Source organism: Mauremys reevesii, linkage group 2, assembly GCF_016161935.1.
Source record: "Mauremys reevesii isolate NIE-2019 linkage group 2, ASM1616193v1, whole genome shotgun sequence".
Taxonomy (NCBI): domain Eukaryota; kingdom Metazoa; phylum Chordata; order Testudines; family Geoemydidae; genus Mauremys; species Mauremys reevesii.
In genome coordinates, this window is record NC_052624.1 from 135,805,027 (window position 1) to 135,826,056 (window position 21,030).

A 21,030-nucleotide genomic window follows, 5' to 3' on the forward strand; every position below is an offset into this window, starting at 1 on the left:
CGTGTGATTAATTGTGATTACTTTTAAAATCACTTAACAGCCATATTTAAAACCAATTTAATTGACCAAAGGGTTCTTCTGATCCCAAAAGACCAGCCACATACCCAATAATCACGATGTTGCCAATCCTTCAGAATCTAATATATAAAGGCTTATTTATAAGGGAAAAGAAAGAAGAGAGAGTTAAAATGGTCAAAGGAATCAATCAAATATGTACAATCATTGCAAAAGTTCTTGTATCAGGTTTGTAGCAGTGATGGAATAAACTGCTGGCTTATGTCATCTCTGGTAACATCCAAAAGAGTGGAAGGTCCTCAGTCCATTGGTTGTAACGGTCCTGTTAGTGTAAGTCCATAGTTTAGAGATCAGAGCAGGAAAGAGGCAAAATGGTAGATGCTTCCAAGGCCTTTTATACTTTTTGCCATGTGGAGGGAACTTCATTGTCCCAAACAAAGCCCCTAGCACAGTTTGTGGAAAAGCACAGGCACAAGATGGAGTTTAGGGTTACATGAGCAAGTCACATGAGTCACAGTAGGAGCCATTACCCATATTTTGGCTAAAACGTTCACAGGAAAGTCCATCAGCTGGGGATAAGCTTCTTCCATGGCCCATTGTGTTCATTAATGGGCCATCAACTTGAACGGTCCATTCACAATGTGTTGGCTAGACTAGATGCAAACCAACTACCTTGTGGGTGTTACCACAGGAGCAAAAACATTTCAAATACAGGCATATATTCAATATTCATAACTTCAGATACAAAAATGATATACACATACAAACAGGATAATCATTTTCAGCAAATCATAACTTTTTCATTGACACCTTATATGACATACTTTGTACAAGATTTGTTGCAACTGTATAACAGTGGTAGCAACAATGATATACATGGTCATATTTTAATCATATAACATCACAGGAAGGCATTATGATTTTTGGTTGCATGAAACAACAACATTTTGGTCTCTATTTCCATGGGTATGAGCATAGGACAATGGCACTGAACGCTGGCACTATAATCCACAGGTGGTGATGAATTTTAACTAATATCTGACTCTTGAGGGTAACACAGGCACACAGCTTCTGAAGCAGACCCTTTGCTGCTAGCCAGTGTATTGCAATGGTGCCAGTTTTTTTTCTCCTGCTGCTTGGGGCGGCAGAAACCCCAGAGCCGGCCCTGAATGGTGCCACCCAAACTTATTGAGGAGTGGCATGGGAACGTGTCCTAGGGTGAAAGAGGAAATAAAGCAGCCATCCCTAGCAACTTTAGGGAAAGCACTGCAGAGTGTCTCCATGAAAGTTTAATTGAGTTCTCTCAGGAGGATACGAGGGACATTCTTGTGTACATAAAGTATTCCATCCCCCTGCCCTCCGCTGCCTAATCCTACAGGAGAATGAAAATGAGGTAACTTTACTCTGTTTGATGTACTGCTACCTCCTCCTAGTACAAATACAATGAAAAGTCAATACCTGTGTCTTGTTAACTTGAGGACAGGTCAGGCCCCCTCTTTACATTTAAACATTATAATGGAAAATGCAGGCACACACTTACCTGAGGTCCCTTCCCTGTCAATGGGCTTGTCCACACTTGGCTGGTGGAGCTAGCTAGACGGCAGCAGACTCTAACAGGACCTGGCTCACAGGATAGCTGGACACACCCACGATGTCCTCTCCCCCCCTCACAGCACAGGTCTGTGTCTCAGGCTCCTCTGAGGTATCCATGGTGTTCTGCAGGGTGCTGGTGGAGTCTCTGCCAATTATGGCATGCAGCTCATTGTAAAAGCAGCAGGTGTATGGCTCAGCACCAGATCAATTGTTGGCCTCCCCAGCCTTGTGGTTCACTGGCTGGAGTTCCTTTGCTTTTACACAGCGCTGCTGCAGAGCCATCATACCCCTTTGCCTGTAGCTCCTGTGCAAGTTTTCCATAGATATCCATGTTTCTATGGCTAGACCATAGCTGTGCTTGCACAGCATCTTCTCCCTTCAGGCCCAGGAGATCCGGTGCCTCCTGTCTACTTCAGCCAGGGGATGGCTTCCAGGCTCTATATGACCCTTGGGCAGTTGACAATTGTGACCAGAGCTGTCACTGTTTAGCATTGTGAGACAGCTGCTGGAGGAATGTAAGGGTCAATACAGATCACACTTGCACTGTGTTGACCTCTCTAGGTCGACCATGGCTTTATGCTGTTTGGAGGTGGTTTTACTGCATCCCCTTAATAGGGCTGCAGACAAATTTGAGTTTAGACACATGCACCAATAGGTTGATGCAAAGTGACTTACGTTAACCTAATTTTGTAGTATAGCTCAGGCCTCTTTCCAGAAGGTAGCCTGATTTTCAAAAGTGCTCAGAGCTCACAGCTCCTGATGACTTCAATGTATCTTCAAAACAAAACCATAGAAATTGATATGGGACCACTTACTCATTTCACATAATCCAAGCAGTGATCAAATGACCTCTTTCAGTCACTACTGATGTGGACTGGGATTCAATTGGTGATCTTACCTTTTTGGGGGGCAACCAAGGAATCTTTGAATTCTTCAATCACAGCATATTGTCCAATTAGAACATCTTAGAGCAGTCCCAATATTGTCTCTTGATGTAACCCTTCTGCCAGGTGGAGTCAGCAGTAACAAGGGCCGGATTCAATATTGAGAGGTTCCTCTTATCAATACAAAACAGAACTGAGCCCCACCCAGTAACTTGAAAAGACTTAAAACTACCCCAGGAGTCTTTAAGAGGTAATACTTCCCCACTCCACTCCCCTAACCACTGAGACTGTGTATGACATTCCCCCCGCCCCCACAAAAAAAAAACAACCAAAACCAAAACCTTTTAATAAAAAGAGAATATGAACCTGGCATTAATTTGGGAAAACACCAAAAACATAATTTGACAGCATGTAACTGTTGTCAGAGTTGTACCGGTGTGGTGCTCTGCTTTCTCCTTGTTGATATCACTCGGCTGCGTGCGTGAGTTCCCTCTGTGTGCTGCCCCAGCTCTGCAGATAGCTGACACAGCAGACCCAACGAAAACCCCCAATAACCAGAGAGTCCAGTAAGATGCAAAGTCACGTCGGCTAGGTTTATTGCGACCTCGGACACAATTGCAGTTCCCTGTGGGTTTCTTAGCCTAATTCAGGGCATACTACGAGAAAGTGCCTCTTGGCAATGGACCCGGCTCAGTGGCAGGACTTTCCACTGCCCCCTCGGCTGGACAAAGACACCGCCCCAGGGGTACATTCTTATACACAGATACAAACAAGTTACACATCACACCTGACGTATTGAGGGGCCACCTTTCTACGTAGCAAGGTACAACCCCTCTACGTATTTAGGTGCCGCCTTCTACCTTGTACATGTTGGTTCGATCAAAACAACTCTATCCATCATTTTACCCTTTTGCCCCTGTCATTGGGATGGGCCAGCCTGTTCTTTGTTATCTGTGTGGAATGTGCAAGTATGTGAATGTTCTGATATCTGGTGTTCAGTACCTTTTAGGTACGTATCTTCTTGCAGCATCAGCCCTTTCCTTGCCAGCTTCTGTGAGCAGGGCCTGCCTCTGGCTCACAGCTTAACTTTGCTTTATGTTAGCAAAGTCTTGACCATTACCTTAGGCCTCAGGCCTCATACCAGGCCTCAGATACCAAGGTTTATATCTTAGGGCCTCCTCTTACTACAGTAACCATGAGCAAAAAAAGAATAATTAGGCAGGCCAAAAAAAGAATTTGAAGAGCAAGTAGCCAAAGACTCAAAAATTAACTGCAATTTAAAAAAAAAAATACATCGCAAGCAGGGAGCCTGCCAAACAATCAGTGGGGCCACTGAATGATCAAGGTCATAAAGGAGCACTCAAGGAAGACAAGGCCGTTGTGGAGAAGCTAAATGAAGAGTCAACATGGCTTTTGTAAATGGAAATCATGCCTCACAAATCTATTAGATATCTTTGAGGGGATCAACATACACATGCACAAGAGTGATCCAGTGATTATTGTGTACTTGGACTTTCGGAAAGCCTTTGACAAGATCCCTCACACCAAAGGCTCTTAAAGTAAAGTAAGCAATCATGGCATAAGAGGGAAGGTCCTTTCACAGATCATGGTGAAAAGATATAAAACAAAAGGTAGGAATAAATGGTCAGTTTTCAGATTGGAGATTGGTAAACAGTGGTGTCCCCCAGGGATCAGTATTGGGACAGGTGCTGTTCAACATATTCATAAATGATCCGGAAAAGGGGGTAAACAGTGAGATGGCAAAATTTGCAGATGATACAAAATTACTTAAGATAGTTAAATCCAAAACAGACTTACAAAGGAATCTCACAAAACTGGGTGACTGGGCAACAAAATGTGGATAAATGCAAAATAATGCACATTGGAAAACATAATCCCAACTATACATACAAAATGATGGGGACTAAATTAGCTGCTACCACTCAAGAAAGAGATCTTGGCGTCATTTTGGATAGTTCTCTGAAAACATCGGCTGAGTGTGCAGTGTTAGGAGCCATTAGGAAAGGGACAGATAAGACAGAAAATATCATAATGCCACTATATAAATCCATGGAACGCTCACACCTTGAATACTGCATGTAGTCTTGGTTACCCCATCTCAAAAAAAAGTTATATTGGAATTGGAAAAATTACAGAGAAGGGCAACAAAAGTGATTAAGGGTGTGGAACAGCTCCCATATGAGGAGAGATTAAAAAAAAACCTTGGGATTTTTCCGCTTGGAAAAGAGATGACTAAGAGGTGATATGACAGAGGTCTATAAAATCATGACTGATGTGGAGAAAATGAATAAGGAAGTGTTATTTATTCCTTCACATAACATAAGAGCTAGGGGGCACCCAATGAAATTAATAGGCAGCAGGTTTAAAACAAACAAAAGCATGTACTTCTTCACACAACACTGTCAACCTGTGGAACTCATTGCTGGGGAATTTTCTGAAGGCCACAACTATAATGTGGTTCAAAACAGAATTAGATAAGCTCATTGAGGATAGGTCCATCACTGGCTAGTAGCCCAGATGATCCGGGATATAACTCTGTGCTCTGGGTGTTCCTAGCCTCTGATTGCCAGAGGCTGGGAGTGGACGACAAGGAATGGATCACTCAGTGGTTGCCTGTTCTGTTCATTCCCTCTGGGGCACCTGACTTTGGCCACTGTTGGAGGATAGGATACTAGACAGACCATTGGTCTGACCCAGTATGGTCATTCTTATGTAAGTTTAAACACCCACCCCAGAGTGTGTTGGGCCATGTCCTTTGCTCTCACCTTGCAGTGTAAAAGTCCAACAAATGTTCCTTTAACCTGCCATTTCCCTCTCCTTCCACTACACCTTACTCACAGTTACTGTCCTAGGTCAGTGAAGGCCCGGAATTCAGAGGTGTGTTCACGTGAGTTCACCTCCCCTCCCCGGGGAGCTGGCGAAGGCATGAAGCAGTGCCTCAGCTGCTGCACCCATCTCAGCAACTGACTCAGAGTTGCTGCCACTCACTCTCCTGGCCTCGTTCACTCTGCCACCACTGGCCACTGCCACCACCATTCATTCTGATGTTCACGACTTAATCCAGCACTCAATGATTTCAGTAGGTAGTGGGGAACCTTCCTGCAGGCTGGGTAGTCTCTTTCACCACCATGCTGTCACTGTGCTCAGCACAGTGATTATCAGTGATTTCAGCTGTAGTGATCACTTAACAAAACAAAGACTCTCAATGAGTGTAGTCAGAGCTGACCTTTAGACAGAACCCACAACACCAGGTATAAACACCCATTTCCACCCTCTCTGTTTTTCAAATGGAATTTGGCATCCCTACCTGCTGCTTAGAGAGTGAGGTTAAGTTTAGGGTGAGCCATCAATCAGGGCAACTTAAATACAGTTCTGCTGCCCTTTACTCATACAATCAGGATAACAACATTCCATTACTCCTGCATTCAAATACTAGAGAGACTTGTAACCCAACACCAGCCCAAATTGATCATTTTGGCAGAGCAGTTCCCTCTGCTGTGTATCTAGGCAGAGTAGGTGTGCCTATGCAAATACAGTCTGTTCCTGAAGTCTTTCCTTCCAGCTCATCACAATATGTCAGCAGAGAGCTCATTCAGACCCTGCTTACATGGATAAAGTTCTAAAATTATCAGGCTGTAGCTGAGAGCTAAGATCATTTATTTAGTATGACCCTCCACACTATTAAACAGTGGTTCACATCAGATTAGGAGGGGAAAAAAAGTGGCATTAACTTGACTAAAGTTATATTTTTGGAATAACAAATATACAATTTTATATAATGAAAGATAAAAACTACCATATTTATTAAATGGTTTTACAAACAATTACAATAATAATAATTAATAATAATTCCATGTTTATAAAACAGTAATCATATTAGGTAAAGTGCTGCAAAATATTTTAGATAAACAGTTTAAGACATTCTGTAATTTTCCAGTTTCTGGTTACCTGGATAGCTTGTCTAGAGACCATTAATTGCTTTCATATTAAATAAATGGAGACCAAGGTATGTCTGTTCAACAGAGTGCTTAGTTAAATGGGCATTCTTTTGGAATAAGTGCAAAATGAACTAAAAGCAAGTAAATCTGTATTTTTTCATATTTAGTAATGTCCTATTTATCTGTGCTCAAATAAACTAAGCTATCCCTCCTCATTGTAGACTCAATTTAAAAAAGAAACAAGCTCACTAAAGGATTAAAGGTATGCATTTATGACTATGTATGTGCCAAAAAGGCTTCTATCTCCAAGTTTAAGCTTTTTGAAAGGGTCCTTTATTCTGGATTTAACATATTGTTCAAGAAACAGGAGTGACATAATTAAGTCCCCCAATTCAGCCATTCTTACTAGGGCAACAGGCCCAATTAAGTCAATAGGAATTTTATTGAGTAAGGAGGACTGAACGAGGGGGGTCCATATATACTCTCGTAACAAATGGAGAAATCCTTTAAAGATACAATCACTATCTAGCTCAATGTGTGTATATAATATTTTACAATACATTGTGTCTAAACACGTTTTCTATGAAGCAAATATACACTTTTACACTACTTAATTTACTCTCATAATCATATGGCTTTGTTTCTGTAATTTTATTAATTTTTGAAGGTGGCAGGACTCTTGGTAGGAAAGAAGCCATGCGAATTATTGCAAGATTGTAAAATGATGTAATTCTTCAGTAGCTTATTTTGTTGCTGCTGCTGCTGAGTGCAGAAAACTTAGGATCCCTAATACGAATTCCAACTGAACACACTGTGAACGGGATCTTTTAGAAGAACAGAAAATGCTTCTTCATGCTCAACTGTCCAACTAATGCAAAGGGAATGCATAACCAATATTTCTTAGGGCTAGTCTACACTTACCAGCCGGGTCGACGCGGTGAGTTCGACTTCTCGGAGTTTGAACTATCGCGTCTAATGTGGATGCGATAGTTCGAACTCCGGAAGCACCGCGGTCGACTCCGGTACTCCACCACTGCAAACGGCGGTGGCGGAGTCGACCTTGGAGCCGCGGACTTCGATTCCATGGCGTCTGGACGGGTGAGTAGTTCGAACTAGGGTACTTCGAATTCAGCTACGCTATTCACGTAGCTGAATTTGCGTACCCTAGTTCGACCCCGCTTCTTAGTGTGGACCAGCCCTTAATTATTTCTGAACCAAGTACTTCAGACTTTCTCAAAAAAAGACAGCGGAAGTTCTGCAGAAAATCATGGCATGCTCAATTACTTACTATTCAGAGCTCAAAGCCTCCTTTTTCAGCTCTCACAGATGCTCGTGGGTCAATCTGATATTAATAAAGTATGAAAGATATGCTATAATTTTATTACTACTAATAATTTTTATTAAGTCCTATTCTTCCAATCCTGCAGTATTTGGGTCTTGAACAGTTAATGATTCTTTAACTACTATAAAAACAGAAGAACAAAATATTTTAAAAAGCCAAACACAGGGTAATGAGCAGTTGTGCTCCCACATTTCAGTATGTTGTAGGTTCAGGTTTGTTTTGCCTTGCTTCCTTATGGACAATTCAGGACTTATTCCACACTGGAACATGTAGTCAAATTGGTTTACTTTTCTATCTTGAAACCAGAAAATGGATCATTTACAAAAAGTCTGAGCAACTCCTCCTGCAACTGCTTTTCTTCCTTGATGTAATTTGCATTTCTATAAGAGTGCCCCTGTATTATATAATTGTGTAACCACAAATATTCTTCAGAAAACAATAAAGTGCACACTGTTACAATGCCACCATCGACAGTAAGCTAGCATGACTCATCATCCACTTACAGTCTTGTTAAAGACCTCCCCCTCTCCAGCCCTGCCTATCCAGTTTCTTCGTGTGTTCTACCCTGTTAATATTCTTGTTACTTGTACTATCACACAGGGAAGCATACTAATGTCAAGATGTTCTGAAAGCTTCATCAGTGACTTGTAACTTATACTCTTCTGACTATGTAGATTGTCTTAAACATGCATTAAGGAAACAGTGTTCTTTATTCATCTGAGAAACTGAAATGGCTTTTACACTCACTAATTTCGTGACCACAGCCTTTGTGTTTGTTTGTTTACTAAATGGGAATGCACAAGCTGGGAAAAAGTCATAAAACAACTTAACAGCTAACACTGCATAAAATATATGGCTGTGTTTTCTATATTTTTCAGAAACTTGTATTAAATGTCAAGATGATGTAATTTTAAAAACTACATTTTGTGGCCTCTATATCCAGTTTTCACTTCTTTCAGGATGGGTTAGATAATGAAGGCACAGGCTCACTTTTGTACCGATAAAGGACAGCAAACACAGTTAATATGCATTACTGACACACAAGCACACGCAACAATAAAGCTAGTGTCAAAAGTCTTCCATAGCTTTCCTTTACCTAAAATCTTTTTGGCAATCTGTCTAGCTTTTAAATGCCTCAGAAAGAAAAACAAATTTAAAACGGTGCTACTTCAAAACAAGGTTTTTTTCTAAATATATTCTATTATGGAAGAAAAGCTGACCTTGCTATAAGCTTGGTTTGAACTTTCTGACAGATCTAGATGACAACATTCACCTGTAAAATGCCAGCAAATAGGAGATCACATAAAGATTAGTGATAACAGCTGACATGGTCCCTCAACCCTGCTAACAATTTACAGCTCATTAATAAAACTATCTTTACTTCTTCCTGTTAATCTTTGTTTACCTTAAATGGGCATTGCCTTTCATCTTTGTTTAAAGGTGAACCAAAAATCTTGAAAAACAAAAACAAAACGGACTAAGTTACTTAAGATCCCAAGCCAGTCTGAGTATGTGAGGAGTTAAAAATTACCAATAAATATTTTTATACAAGTTCCTCCTTCACTTGTATGCCAAGAAGTTTCTGTGTTTCTTCTCTAACATCTGGCCTCACTGAACACCAGATACAGCTTAAAGAATAACTCTCTAATATTAGACTTCAGTTAGGAGTGATAGCAGCTGTCTCATGAAAAAAACAGAACCCTGACTGCAGGTATTGGCAGGTAAAAAGCCTCTCTCTGTTCACCTTGAATATTCTTGGTTTCCCTATTCCAAACTAAAATTAAAAAACAAAACAAACAAAGGCCTTGTTCAGTTTACATGATATTCATAATCTCAAGTGTAACATTGTTTTTGCCTTGCTTTTTATGGACATTGCTGCCCAGTACCAGACTCTAGCAGAGAATACAGCAGGCGGTCAATTTAGTAGCATGCCATTTCATAACTCTACAAGCCTAAAACATCAGAGATAACTTGGAAATGTATCAGCTTATCAAAAAATTAATTTGAAAGTTTACATATGCAACACCACTTTTGTTAATTTTGATGGCGTTGCACACATCCTTAAATTTGAGGTTTATGCAGAATATGGACATCGAACGTGCCACACACAATAGGGATCTAGATATTTCACTATAATAGAGGCAGATAAGATTTTGCTAATCTCACTGCATCCTATTCATAATTTCTCTTCACTGTACATATCGTTAACTGCTTTGGATGCTTGAAAACTAAGTGTAAACAAACTGAAGGTGAAGAGCATTTGACTGAGGACCCCAAAATCTAGATTTGGCCCCAAAATCTAGATTTGGCAATTTAATTTTTTCTTAAATAACAACTGACTTCTAACATTCATCAGTGACCAGAGTGGCTAGATACTTCATTTCCATGCTACTACATTGAGGCATAACTATCAGAAACATTAAACTATCAGGGTCAGCTGATATGTATTCAATTAATTCACTCTGTGTAAGGGAAATTATTACAACACATCTGAAGTAATAGTTAAAGCTTACAGCTGAGCATTTTCCTTTTTTTTGCATTTGATTTTGTGTTTCACTTCTGCTACATTACTAGCTCCAATTTCCAGGTTAATGACCTCCAAGCAGATTTGAAAGGAAGCCTGAAGATTTCTTTTTTTCCTGTGGCTTTTCTTCTTGGCCTTGTGTAAGCCCCAGTTCACTCTCAATCTGCTCAAGCTCTGATTGGTCAAGCAGTTCAAAATCATCAGCTTCTTCTGTGTCTGTCTCCTCACTCAAACTGGGGACTACCTGTGAGGGTGCTGGCTGTGTGGACTGCAGCTGGTCTTTGATGGCGGCAGACACTGCAGCTGCAATAACATCACCAGCAATATCACTCACTAAGTTAAAGGTTTGGTCAGTGGTCAAAGGAAGGGAGAGACCTGTGGCAGACTGCCTCTCTTTCCTCTGTCTAGGAGAATGAGCCATCTTGGAAGGCATCTGTTCCTTTTTTCTCTTCTGCTGGATGGGAATGCCAATGCTCGAGTCATCATCATCATTTGTTCCTGCACCATTTTCTAGAGAGGGAAATTCTGCAAGATCTCTGGCAAAAGCTTCTTCATGATCACTAGGTCGGTCAAAATCTATTAAGTGATTAACAATTGAAAATACTGTTAGCAAACAAGGGAGAATGCAAGAACACAAATAATTATTAGTAAAGTTTATTCCTTACCACAATTTTGTGATTTAACAAGGAGAGCTTTCTGGCACCATTCAAATTAGATATTTCTCAGATTATATACTCAGTATTTCAAAGCTGCAAACATTGTTGCTCAAAATCTGACTATATTACTTCAGTGAGAAAACATTAATAATTTAATGGAAGAATGTCAGGTTAAAAGTAAATATTAAAAGCTTCCTTAGATTATTAAAAATGTAAAAATTAATTTCCTTTTTACAATTTACACTGTTTACATTTTACATTTCACTTGGCCTACAAAATAAAAACTGCCTGGTGAAACTCATCTTGCGGTCCTCATGCATGAGCACCATACTGAGAGGGGTCGGTTGTAAAATCTGCCCGGGAATGTCTGAATCCATTAACAAATCTCTTTTCATTAAGGTATGAAAAAATATCATGAAAACATTTTTGTTAATATCAAAGTTGTATGTAAAACATCCCCCACAAATTTTGAACACAAAACCTTAGCAAAACTGACCAGTGTAGTTTCACTTTTAATGGTTAAAAGTAAATTGGATTTTAATAGTTTTGTTTTTAATAATCCAAAGTGTTATTAGTAACATGCGGAATTTTTAAAAAAATTAAAACTTCACAGTGTGCCTTTACGACCTAATGCTAGAGTCCTTACTCTACTAAAACACCAACTGACCAAAGGCTGGTAAACCAGGCCTTAAGGAAGTGAATTAAGGAGAATATATATATATGAAAAGAACCTTTGTTCTAATGTGCACTGAGGATATAAAAAAAAAAAATCTGATTTAATTTATTTTGTTTCATAAGAACAAGTGATGAGGCATTTTGATAAAGGCTAACAGATTTAAAAGCCCTGAAGTTTAAATACATATTTATCATAAACTCATATTTTTCCACCAAATACTGCTGCTTGATTACAACTTGTGATAGCTACTTTAAAAAAAGAAAGAATTAAATGACACTGATTTGGCATTTATAACTATCCTGCAATACTATCCTACTTGTAATTTTAAGTAACCTCCAGATTAGAAAAATACAGGACCTGCAGAATAGCAGAACCACTAACTGAATAGATTACATCAAGACTACTGTAGTGACACCAGATACAGTATCTACAATATCAATGACATTTACAATACTATGGTCTTTCTCTTGATCTAGCTAGGTGGAAGTTCTCCATAACTTATTCAGAGGGCCAGATCCTGAACTCCTTACTTTGCTTCTACTCAGTCCTCACTGAGGCAAATTCCCATTGGGAGATTGGTTGAGTAAAAACAGAGTAAGGATCTCATGATCTGGCCTTGAAAAAGGTGTCCTTGAGTATCTCCTTCTAGCATACGAGCCTCTCCATCCAATCCTGGCTCAATGGTGCCTATCGCCCCCAAGATTCTATTATTTGGATCCCATTAATGCTTTTCTTTAATTGGCTGCTGGAGTGGTTACCGAACATGTTAAGATATGCTCTTCCTCTTCCTTCCTTTATATCAACATGGTACACACACACCAAAGAGCAAGAGAATAAATCCTATTTTTCCACCCTGCCTGAGAACTCTGGTGGAGATTGATACAGTCTCCCACAGTATTCTTGCCAGCAAGTTAAAGAAGTGTTTAGTTTAGTCTTTGCTGCTGATGTTATTTAAGTTACACACTGATGTGCTGCATAATGTACAAGACACAGATAATCCTTGTCCAGCAGATGTCCCCAAAACACAATAAATTAAACCTATTGCAATATATTTTAATTAAAAATGTCAGCTTTTACAAGGAATTTGTCATGTCCTGATGTACCCTAAAAAATTTAGATAATTTCCAGTACTGTAATAAATGAACACTTAAATGAAACCATTACATACCATCAGATGTATCTGTCTGTGGAGTGTATCCCTCAGATAAATTAAAGGTCCCATTATCAGTCCAAGATACCTCTGATACATCTGTGTCAGACACCGATAGCTCTTTAGCAATAACAGTAGGACTAATCTATAAATATATAAAAATACATGAAATGTGGCACTTACACTCAGAGAATTCATTTTACAGTTAAGTTAATGCCTAGACACTGAAAAACAATGTAATGCATCTTGCTTGTGATATCGCATAGACCAGGGGTGGGCAAACTACAGCCCAGGGACTGCACCCAGCCCTTCAGACATTTTAATCTGACCCTCGAGCTCCAGTCGGGGAGCGGGGTCGGGGGCTTGCCCAGCTCTGCGCGGCTCCTGATAGCAGCAGCATGTCTCCCCTCCGGCTCCTACACGTAAGGGCAGCCAAGGGACTCTGTATGCTGCCCCCGCCCAAAGTCCTGTCCCTGCAGTTCCCATTGGCCGGGAACCACAGCCAAAGGGAGCAGCAGGGGCAGCGCCTGCAGACGGGGCAATGTGCAGAGCTGCCTGGTCATGCCTCTGCATAGAAGCCGGAGGGGGGACATGCCGCTGCTTCTGGGAGCTGCTTGAGGGAAGCGCCGCCCGGAGCCTGGTCATGGAGTACTGATGGGCACCTCCAACTTATGATCATGTGGGAATTTGTGACTGAGGTTATCCACTATCGAATTCTGAATGCTGGGAAGTAAGCCGCAGACAAAGTGATGTTGTGAGAAATGTACCAGTTCCATAGTCTCATTGCCTCCGTGCATAGGGAGGGTGACCGCCCCCGCCCCCCCAAGGGCTCATGTAGTAAATGCAGGCTATTTTGTCTGTTTAGGAGCTTTGTATGTGATCCTGCTATCAGAGGGAGGAAATGGGTGCAGGCATTCCTGACCACTCTCAGTTTGAGGAAATTGATGTGTAGAAGCCATTTAAATGTGCACCCCACCATATGAGTGATGTGTAGATGGTAAAGAGCAACGACGGTGATGTCTGCAAGAAGGTGATCACTTTGCATGTATTGGCTGGGTCTAAGGCAGTGGTGGGAACCTGCAGCCTGTGGGCCACATGTGACTCATCAGGGTAATCTGATTGTGGGCCACGAGACATTTTGCTGATGTTGACCATCCGCGGGCACGGCCCCCCGCCGCTCCCAGTGGCCGCGGTTCACCATTCCCAGCCAATGGGAGCTGCAGGAAGCAGTTGGCCGCAGGGATGTGCTAGCTGCCGCTTCCCGCAGCTCCCATTGGCTGGGAAAGGCAAACTGCGGCCACTGGGAGCTGCGGGGGCCATGCCTGCGGACTATCAACATCAGCAAAATGTCTCACAGCCCGCAATCAGATTATCCTGATGGGCCATGTGCGGCCTCCAGGTTGTCCACCACTGGTCTAAGGAGCCCTGGGGAGGTAACTCACACTTCCACCAGTCTAAGGAGTTTTTGATCTTGGTAGGTAGTGACAGGGATTTGTCCAGCCTGTCCCCGTTTGATCTGTGAACCAAACTGAACTATAGTTGTAGGTATCACATGAGGAGTCTGGTGTGTGGTATCACAGCTGTTCCTGCCACCACATGCCCCAATAGTTAGAGGCAGTCTGGCTGGTATCTGGGGAATGCATTGAGCCGTGTCTATGAATGAGACACGAGATAGGAACCTGTGTTGAGGTAGGAAGGCTTTGGCCTCTAGAACATCGAGGTCGGCCCCTATGAATTCCAGGTGCTGCACTGGCCTGAAGGTTGAATTCTGGGTATTATCTGTAAACTCAGTTCTGTAAACAAGTGTATCGTAGTATCGATGGCTCAATGAGCCTCCTGAAGTGATCAGGCTCTGAGGAGACAATTGTCCAGGTATGGGTAGATCATCATCCCTTGTGAGTGTAAATGAGTGTCTACCACTGGGAGAACTTTGGAAAATATTCTTTGGGCCAATGAGAGTCCGAAGGGAAGACTCTGTATTAGTAATGGTCGTGTCCCAGAGTGAATCTGAGAAATCGTCTGTGAGCCGGTAGGATCGAAATGTTAAAGTAGACATCCTGTAGGTTGAGGGCTGAAAACTAGTCTCCCTGGTCCAGTGATGGAATAATCATCGATAATCTGACCATCTTGAACTTCTGAGCTTTGACAAACTTGTTGAGAGCTCTGAGGTCCAGCATGGGTCTCCAACCTCTCTTTCTTTTGGGTATTAGGAAGTAACTAGAGTAGAACGCCTTGCCTTATAGATGCTGAGGTACTCGTTCTATGGCTCCTAACTGGAGAAGTCGATCTATCTCCTGTTGTAGTAGACTCTCGTGAGAAGGGTCCCTGAAGAGGGACAGGGAAAGGTACTGTGGAGGGGAGGCAGGGAGGTGAAGTGGATGGAGTATTCGGATCAGATGATCTCAAAGATCCATCTGTGTGATGTTGTGTTCCCAGGCACCAGGCAACGCTGCCAAATGGGTGCATAATCATAGTCAGTTCCAGGGAGTGGTCTTGTGGCACCTCGATCTGCCCATCAAAAGTGGTGCTTACAGGCAGGGGACTGGATTGAAGATTGTGGACTGGATGGCTTGAGCTTCGGGAATTTCCCATTTTTTCTTTGCGTCTCATAATGGCGCTGTTATGGGAATTGAGTCATATATGGTCTGTGTTGGGATTGGGTGCTAAACCGTCTCTTTTGCCCTGGTGTATAGATTCCCAGCAACCTGAAGGAATTCTTCAAGGTATGGAGGTATCATAGAATCATAGAATCTCAGGGTTGGAAGGGACCGCAGGAAGTCATCTAGTCCAACGCCCTGCTCAAAGCAGGACCAAACCCAACTAAATCATCCCAGCCAGGGCTTTGTCAAGCCTGAGCTTAAAAACCTCTAAGGAAGGAGATTCCACTACCTCCCTAGGTATCCCATTCCAGTTCTTCACCACCCTACTAATGAAAAAGTTTTTCCTAATGTCCAACCTAAACCTCCCCCTCTGCAACTTGACACCATTACTCCTTGTTCTGTCATCTTCTACCACTGAGAACAGTCTAGATCCATCCTCTTTGGAACCCCCTTTCAGGTAGTTGAAAGCAGCTATCAAATCCCCCCTCATTCTTCTCTTCTGCAGACTAAACAATCCCAGTTCCCTCAGCCTCTCCTCATAAGTCATGTGCTCCAGCCCCCTAATCATTTTTGTTGCCCTCCGCTGGACTCTCTCCATTTTGTCCACATCCTTCTTGTAGTGTGGGGCCCAAAACTGGACACAGTACTCCAAATGAGGCCTCACCAGTGCTGAGTAGAGGGGAATGATCACATCCCTCGATCTGCTGGAAATGCCCCTACTTATACAACCCAAAATGCCATTAACCTTCTTGGCAACAAGGGCACACTGTTGACTCATATTCAGCTTTTCGTCCACCGTAACCCCTAGGTCCTTTTCTGCAGAACTGCTGCCCAGCCATTCGGTCCCTAGTCTGTAGCAGTGCATGGGATTCTTCCGTCCTAAGTGCAGGACTCTGCACTTGTCCTTGTTGAACCTCATCATATTTCTTTTGGCCCAATCCTCTAATTTGTCTAGGTCCCTCTGTATCCTACCCCTACCCTCCAGCGTATCAACCACTCCTCCCAGTTTAGTGTCATCTGCAAACTTGCTAAGGGTGCAGTCCACACCATCCTCCAGATCGTTAATGAAGATATTGAATAAAACCGGCCCCAGCACCTACCCTTGGGGCACTCCACTTGATACCGGCTGCCAACTAGACATGGAACCATTGATCACTACCCATTGAGCCTGACCATCTAGCCAGTTTTCTATCCACCTTACCATCCATTCATCCAGCCCATACTTCTTTAACTTGCTGGCAAGAATACTGTGGGAGACTGTATCAAAAGCTTTGCTAAAGTCCAGAAATAGCACATCCACTGCTTTCCCCTCATCCACAGAGCCGGTTATCTCATCATAGAAGGCAATTAGGTTAGTCAGGCATGACTTGCCCTTGGTGAATCCATGCTGACTGTTCCTGATCACTTTCCCCTCCTTTAAGTGGTTCAGGATTGATTCCTTGAGGACCTGTTCCATGATTTTTCCAGGGACTGAGGTGAGACTGACTGGCCTGTAGTTCCCTGGATCTTCCTTCTTCCCTTTTTTAAAGATGGGCACTACATTAGCCTTTTTCCAGTCATCCGGGACCTCCCCCGATCGCCATGATTTTTCAAAGATAATGGCCAATGGCTCTGCAATCTCATCGGCCAACTCCTTTAGCACCCTCGGATGCAGTGCATCCGGCCCCATGGACTTGTGCTCGTCCAGCTTTTCTAAATAGCCCCGAACTACTTCTTTCTCCACAGAGAGCTGGTCACCTCCTCCCCATACCGTGCTGCAGAGTGCAGCTGTCTGGGAGCTGACCTTGTCTGTGAAGACAGAGGCAAAAAAAGCATTGAGTACACTAGCTTTCTCCACATCCTCTGTCACTAGGTTCCCTCCCTCATTCAGCAAGGGGCCCACACTTTCCTTGACTTTCTTCCTGTTGCTAACATACCTAAAGAAACCCTTCTTGTTACTCCTAACATCTCCGGCTAGCTGCAACTCCAAGTGTGATTTGGCCTTCCTAATTTCACACCTGCATGCCTGAGCAATACGTTTATACTCCTCCCTGGTTATTTGTCCAATCTTCCACTTTCTTGTAAGCTGTTTTTTTGTGTTTAAGACAAGAAAGGATTTCACTGTTAAGCCAAGCTGGTCACCTGCCATATTTACTTTTCTTCCTACACATCGGGATGGTTTGTTCCTGCAACCTCAATAAGGTTTCTTTAAAATACAGCCAGCTTTCCTCGAGGTAGGTATTGATCTTCTCAGCAAAGAGCTTTGAATCCTTGTAGGGGAGGTCTTCTATTGTGGTCTGCATCTCCTTTGAATCCTGACAAGTGGAGCCATGATGTCTGCCTCATCACCACAGCTGTGGAGATGGAACTAACTGCCATGTTGGTGGCGTCGAGAGCAAACTGTAGCAATGTTTTTGCCACTAGTTGTCTCTCCTGAATTATGGCCTTGAAGGATTCCCGATGACTCTTTGGCAGTTTATCAATAAAGTCATTCAACTTATTATAGTTCGTGTAATCGTATTTTGCTGTGAGCACTTGATAGTTAGCAATGCGCAATTGTAAGGAGGACGAGGAATACACCTTCCTGCCAAATAGAGCAAGGTGCTTCCTATCCCTGTTGTAGGATGTTGCCCTGGAATGGTGTTGTCAGTCAAGGGAATTCACGGCATCTACCACGATGGAATGGTAGTGGGTAGGAGAAAAGGAACTCTGATTCTTTGTGGGGACATAATATTTCTTGTACGCATGCTTGCACATTGGGGCTACTGATGCCGGGGTTTGCCACACCATTTTAGCCAGGTCTAAGATGGCTTCATTAATTGGGAGGGCGATCTTCAAGGAGGATATCAAGGAGCTGGTGATCTCCTCCAGTGGATGGAAACTGTCTACTAAGGACAGTTGTAAAGGCATGACTGCTTCATCCGGGGAAGAGAATATGGCTTTAGATGTTACTACTTCTTCCATGTCAGCCTCTTGTTCCTCCATTTCCTGAGGCTCTGAGGCCCTAATTGCCATGGCCAAAGGAGTGTTCTGGGAGGGTTTTTGGGCAAGGCTTGAAGCTTGTGAGGCAGGCTCTCAATGTGCCACCTAAGGGTCCCAGTATGGCCATTATGGTGGCATAGGGCCTAGAGGAGGTTCCCATAGGTGGCTGTACCAAGATGGTGGTGGTATACCATCTGCTAGTACATTCCCAGATACTGTTGATAGTCGGTCGCATATGGAGCTTGGGAGGAGTCCTGTGATACTTCCTCTGGCTCACTGTCTGGCCCCTCACTAGATAGTGGAGGGGCATGATATGATTGCAGGGATATAGTCTGTGCCCGGCAAAAACATGATGCCCTGACGATGGTACTGAGCGGTGGAGACTCGAGTGCAGAAATCATGCAGAAGTCTCTGTTCTGGTGGAATTCTGCTGGTACCGATCCTCCTGGTGTCAGGGAGATGGAGACCTTGTCTGTACCGGTCTGTCCGGTGCCAGGCGGGCTACTGTCACTAGCAGTACCGAGGTCGACTTGCATACTAGGAGCATCTTCCTAGGATGTTTGTCCTTATCTTTCAGTACTGATAGTTCAGTGCCCATGCCCAATGGGTCTGTGGGCCTGTGAATGGTACTGGATACCAATGGTTGCCATGAGGCGCGAGTGCCGGATTGCGATCTCGGTGCCGAGGATACCGAGTGAGATGGCTATTGCTTATGGCTATCCCTAGGCTCACTGAGGGGACTTTCTGCTCTCTTTTTTGACTTGAGAGAGGAGTCCCCATTCCATTTCCTCGACCCACTGTCCTTCAAAGTTGAAGGCTGTGGGGAAGACCGTCCACCGGAAGATTGAAGTCAAAGAGCTGCCTCCATGAAGATATTTTTTTGGTGAAGCTCTCTGCCTTGAGGGATCTCTGCCAGAACTGCTGGCAGAGGGTACACCTTTGTTTGATGTAGCCCTCGCCCAGGCAGTTGATAAACTGAAAGTGCTTGTTCGCAACAGGGATCACCTTGCTGCAAGTGTGGGACTTCTTGAAGCCAGAGAGCTGGGCATACCCTTTTTGGGGGGAGGGGGTGTCCTCCTGCCCACCGGGGGGGGGAGGGGGTTGACAAAAGAATAAAATCCTTTTCTTTTTCATTTCTTTTTTTAAGGCAACAGATAAGAAAAGCAAATGAAGAAAAGAGGCTTCAGAGGAAGCTAAAAATTGCAATTGTAAAAGGGGTTAAGGATCTGTGAACAGACAGCTAATGGCGCCGTCTCTAGCCAGGGGAAGTTCAGAAAGAACTAAGGACGGTTAGCCTGTGCATACTGGCTAGCCTCCTGGCGCAGCAGGAGGAGAGACAATGCATGTGCTGGCTCAACAGACACTGCTACCAAAGTTCTCCTATCAGCAGCGCAGGGACACAGGCACACCTACAGTGAAGCATCCACATGGACACTACTTGAAGAAGAATGTTTCTTCACATATTTTCAGGTTAGAGAGGGGGTGCTGCAAACAGTAAAATGAATCTCCTTTACAGTGATGTCAGTTGGGCCTCTAGGCACTATTGTAATAATAATAAGAATCTGTATCTCCACTCCTGAGAAGTGGGATAGATTCAATTGCTGTGAAATTCTGGTATAGTCCTTATGCAGCCAATACCATAGGGGTGTAGCTTCGCCAGATGAATAGCCCAGTGGGCCACAGATATTTGGGGGACTGTAACGGGGCAGTCCTGCCCCACACTAGCCCCAGCGGCATCAGACCAGTAGCTCTGACGGAGGAAGTCCTGCCCCGTTTGTACTGGGCATGCTCCAAATGCTCTAGGAGCATAAAAGGAGGGAACTCAGCTCAGTCTGGGCTGGTGGCCGCAGGGGAAGGACCCAACTGGGAAGCTCCAGCGGAGGACCAGCCAACACTCTTGAAGCTGCTGGGAATGGAGGCTTCTACAGACCGTCACGAACCCCTACTGCGGGAGGAGCCAGGGGAGGCAACGGACCCGGAGACCCGCAGAGAGCCCTGGGGTTCGTGGGAGACCCCCCAACTCCCAGGCTAGTAGGAAGCGATCCGGGGGGGAAGACGGACTGGTACCTTCCCCCCAGTGAGCCTCGGCGTGTTTTGGTAGGACCCGCCCGCCCGGCTGAGCCAGTAGTAAGGTCCTACTGCCCTGTAACGAGGGCTTATCTTACGGACTCTGGCCACTAGGCCGTGCTGCCCTACAACGAGGGCTTATCCTACGGACTCTGGCCACTAGGCCGTGCTGCCCTACAACGAGGGCTTATCCTACGGACTCTGGCCACTAGGCCATGCTGCCCTACAACGAGGGGCATAAACCCTCACAGGGACCTGTAGTCATAGATGTGGTTAATTTCTGGGTCAATTTCTCAGGATAGAGACAATGAGAGTCACTTTTAGAACATGATGTGATGCACATGGCTGTGTTCCTGGTCAGCAATAGCATGTCTCTTATTAGGAGGAAAAAAACCTAGTCTTTCATAGAGCACAGAGACCAAGAGAAGTTTTCGTGCTCTTCAGTGCTTTTTTACATAAAAGAGCTGACTAAAATCCAGTCACCTTAGGACACAGGGCTGATATGTCTAATTCACTGTCCTCTTCCGTGGATTTTGGTTTTGCAGTTTCTGAAATAAAAGAAAATTACAGTTAGTTATTTTCTATCTATCCTGATGACCAAGC

The 21,030-nt window shown here is 43.6% G+C and overlaps 1 protein-coding gene across 3 annotated transcripts in view; it reads right to left on the reverse strand.

The window, feature by feature from the left end:
• Positions 1–7,993: 7,993 nt before the first annotated feature.
• The window catches only part of RETREG1 (reticulophagy regulator 1), a 103,818-nt gene continuing 90,781 nt past the window's right edge, over positions 7,994–21,030 (reverse strand). For all 3 annotated transcript variants that reach the window (XM_039527607.1, XM_039527606.1, XM_039527608.1), the window contains 3 exons: positions 20,911–20,975; positions 12,818–12,944; positions 7,994–10,893 (listed from right to left, as the gene is read on the reverse strand). In XM_039527607.1, the coding sequence (XP_039383541.1) occupies positions 10,382–10,893; positions 12,818–12,944; positions 20,911–20,975 (704 nt within the window). In that variant the 3' untranslated portion in view covers positions 7,994–10,381. The remainder of the gene's footprint in view (positions 10,894–12,817; positions 12,945–20,910; positions 20,976–21,030) is intronic.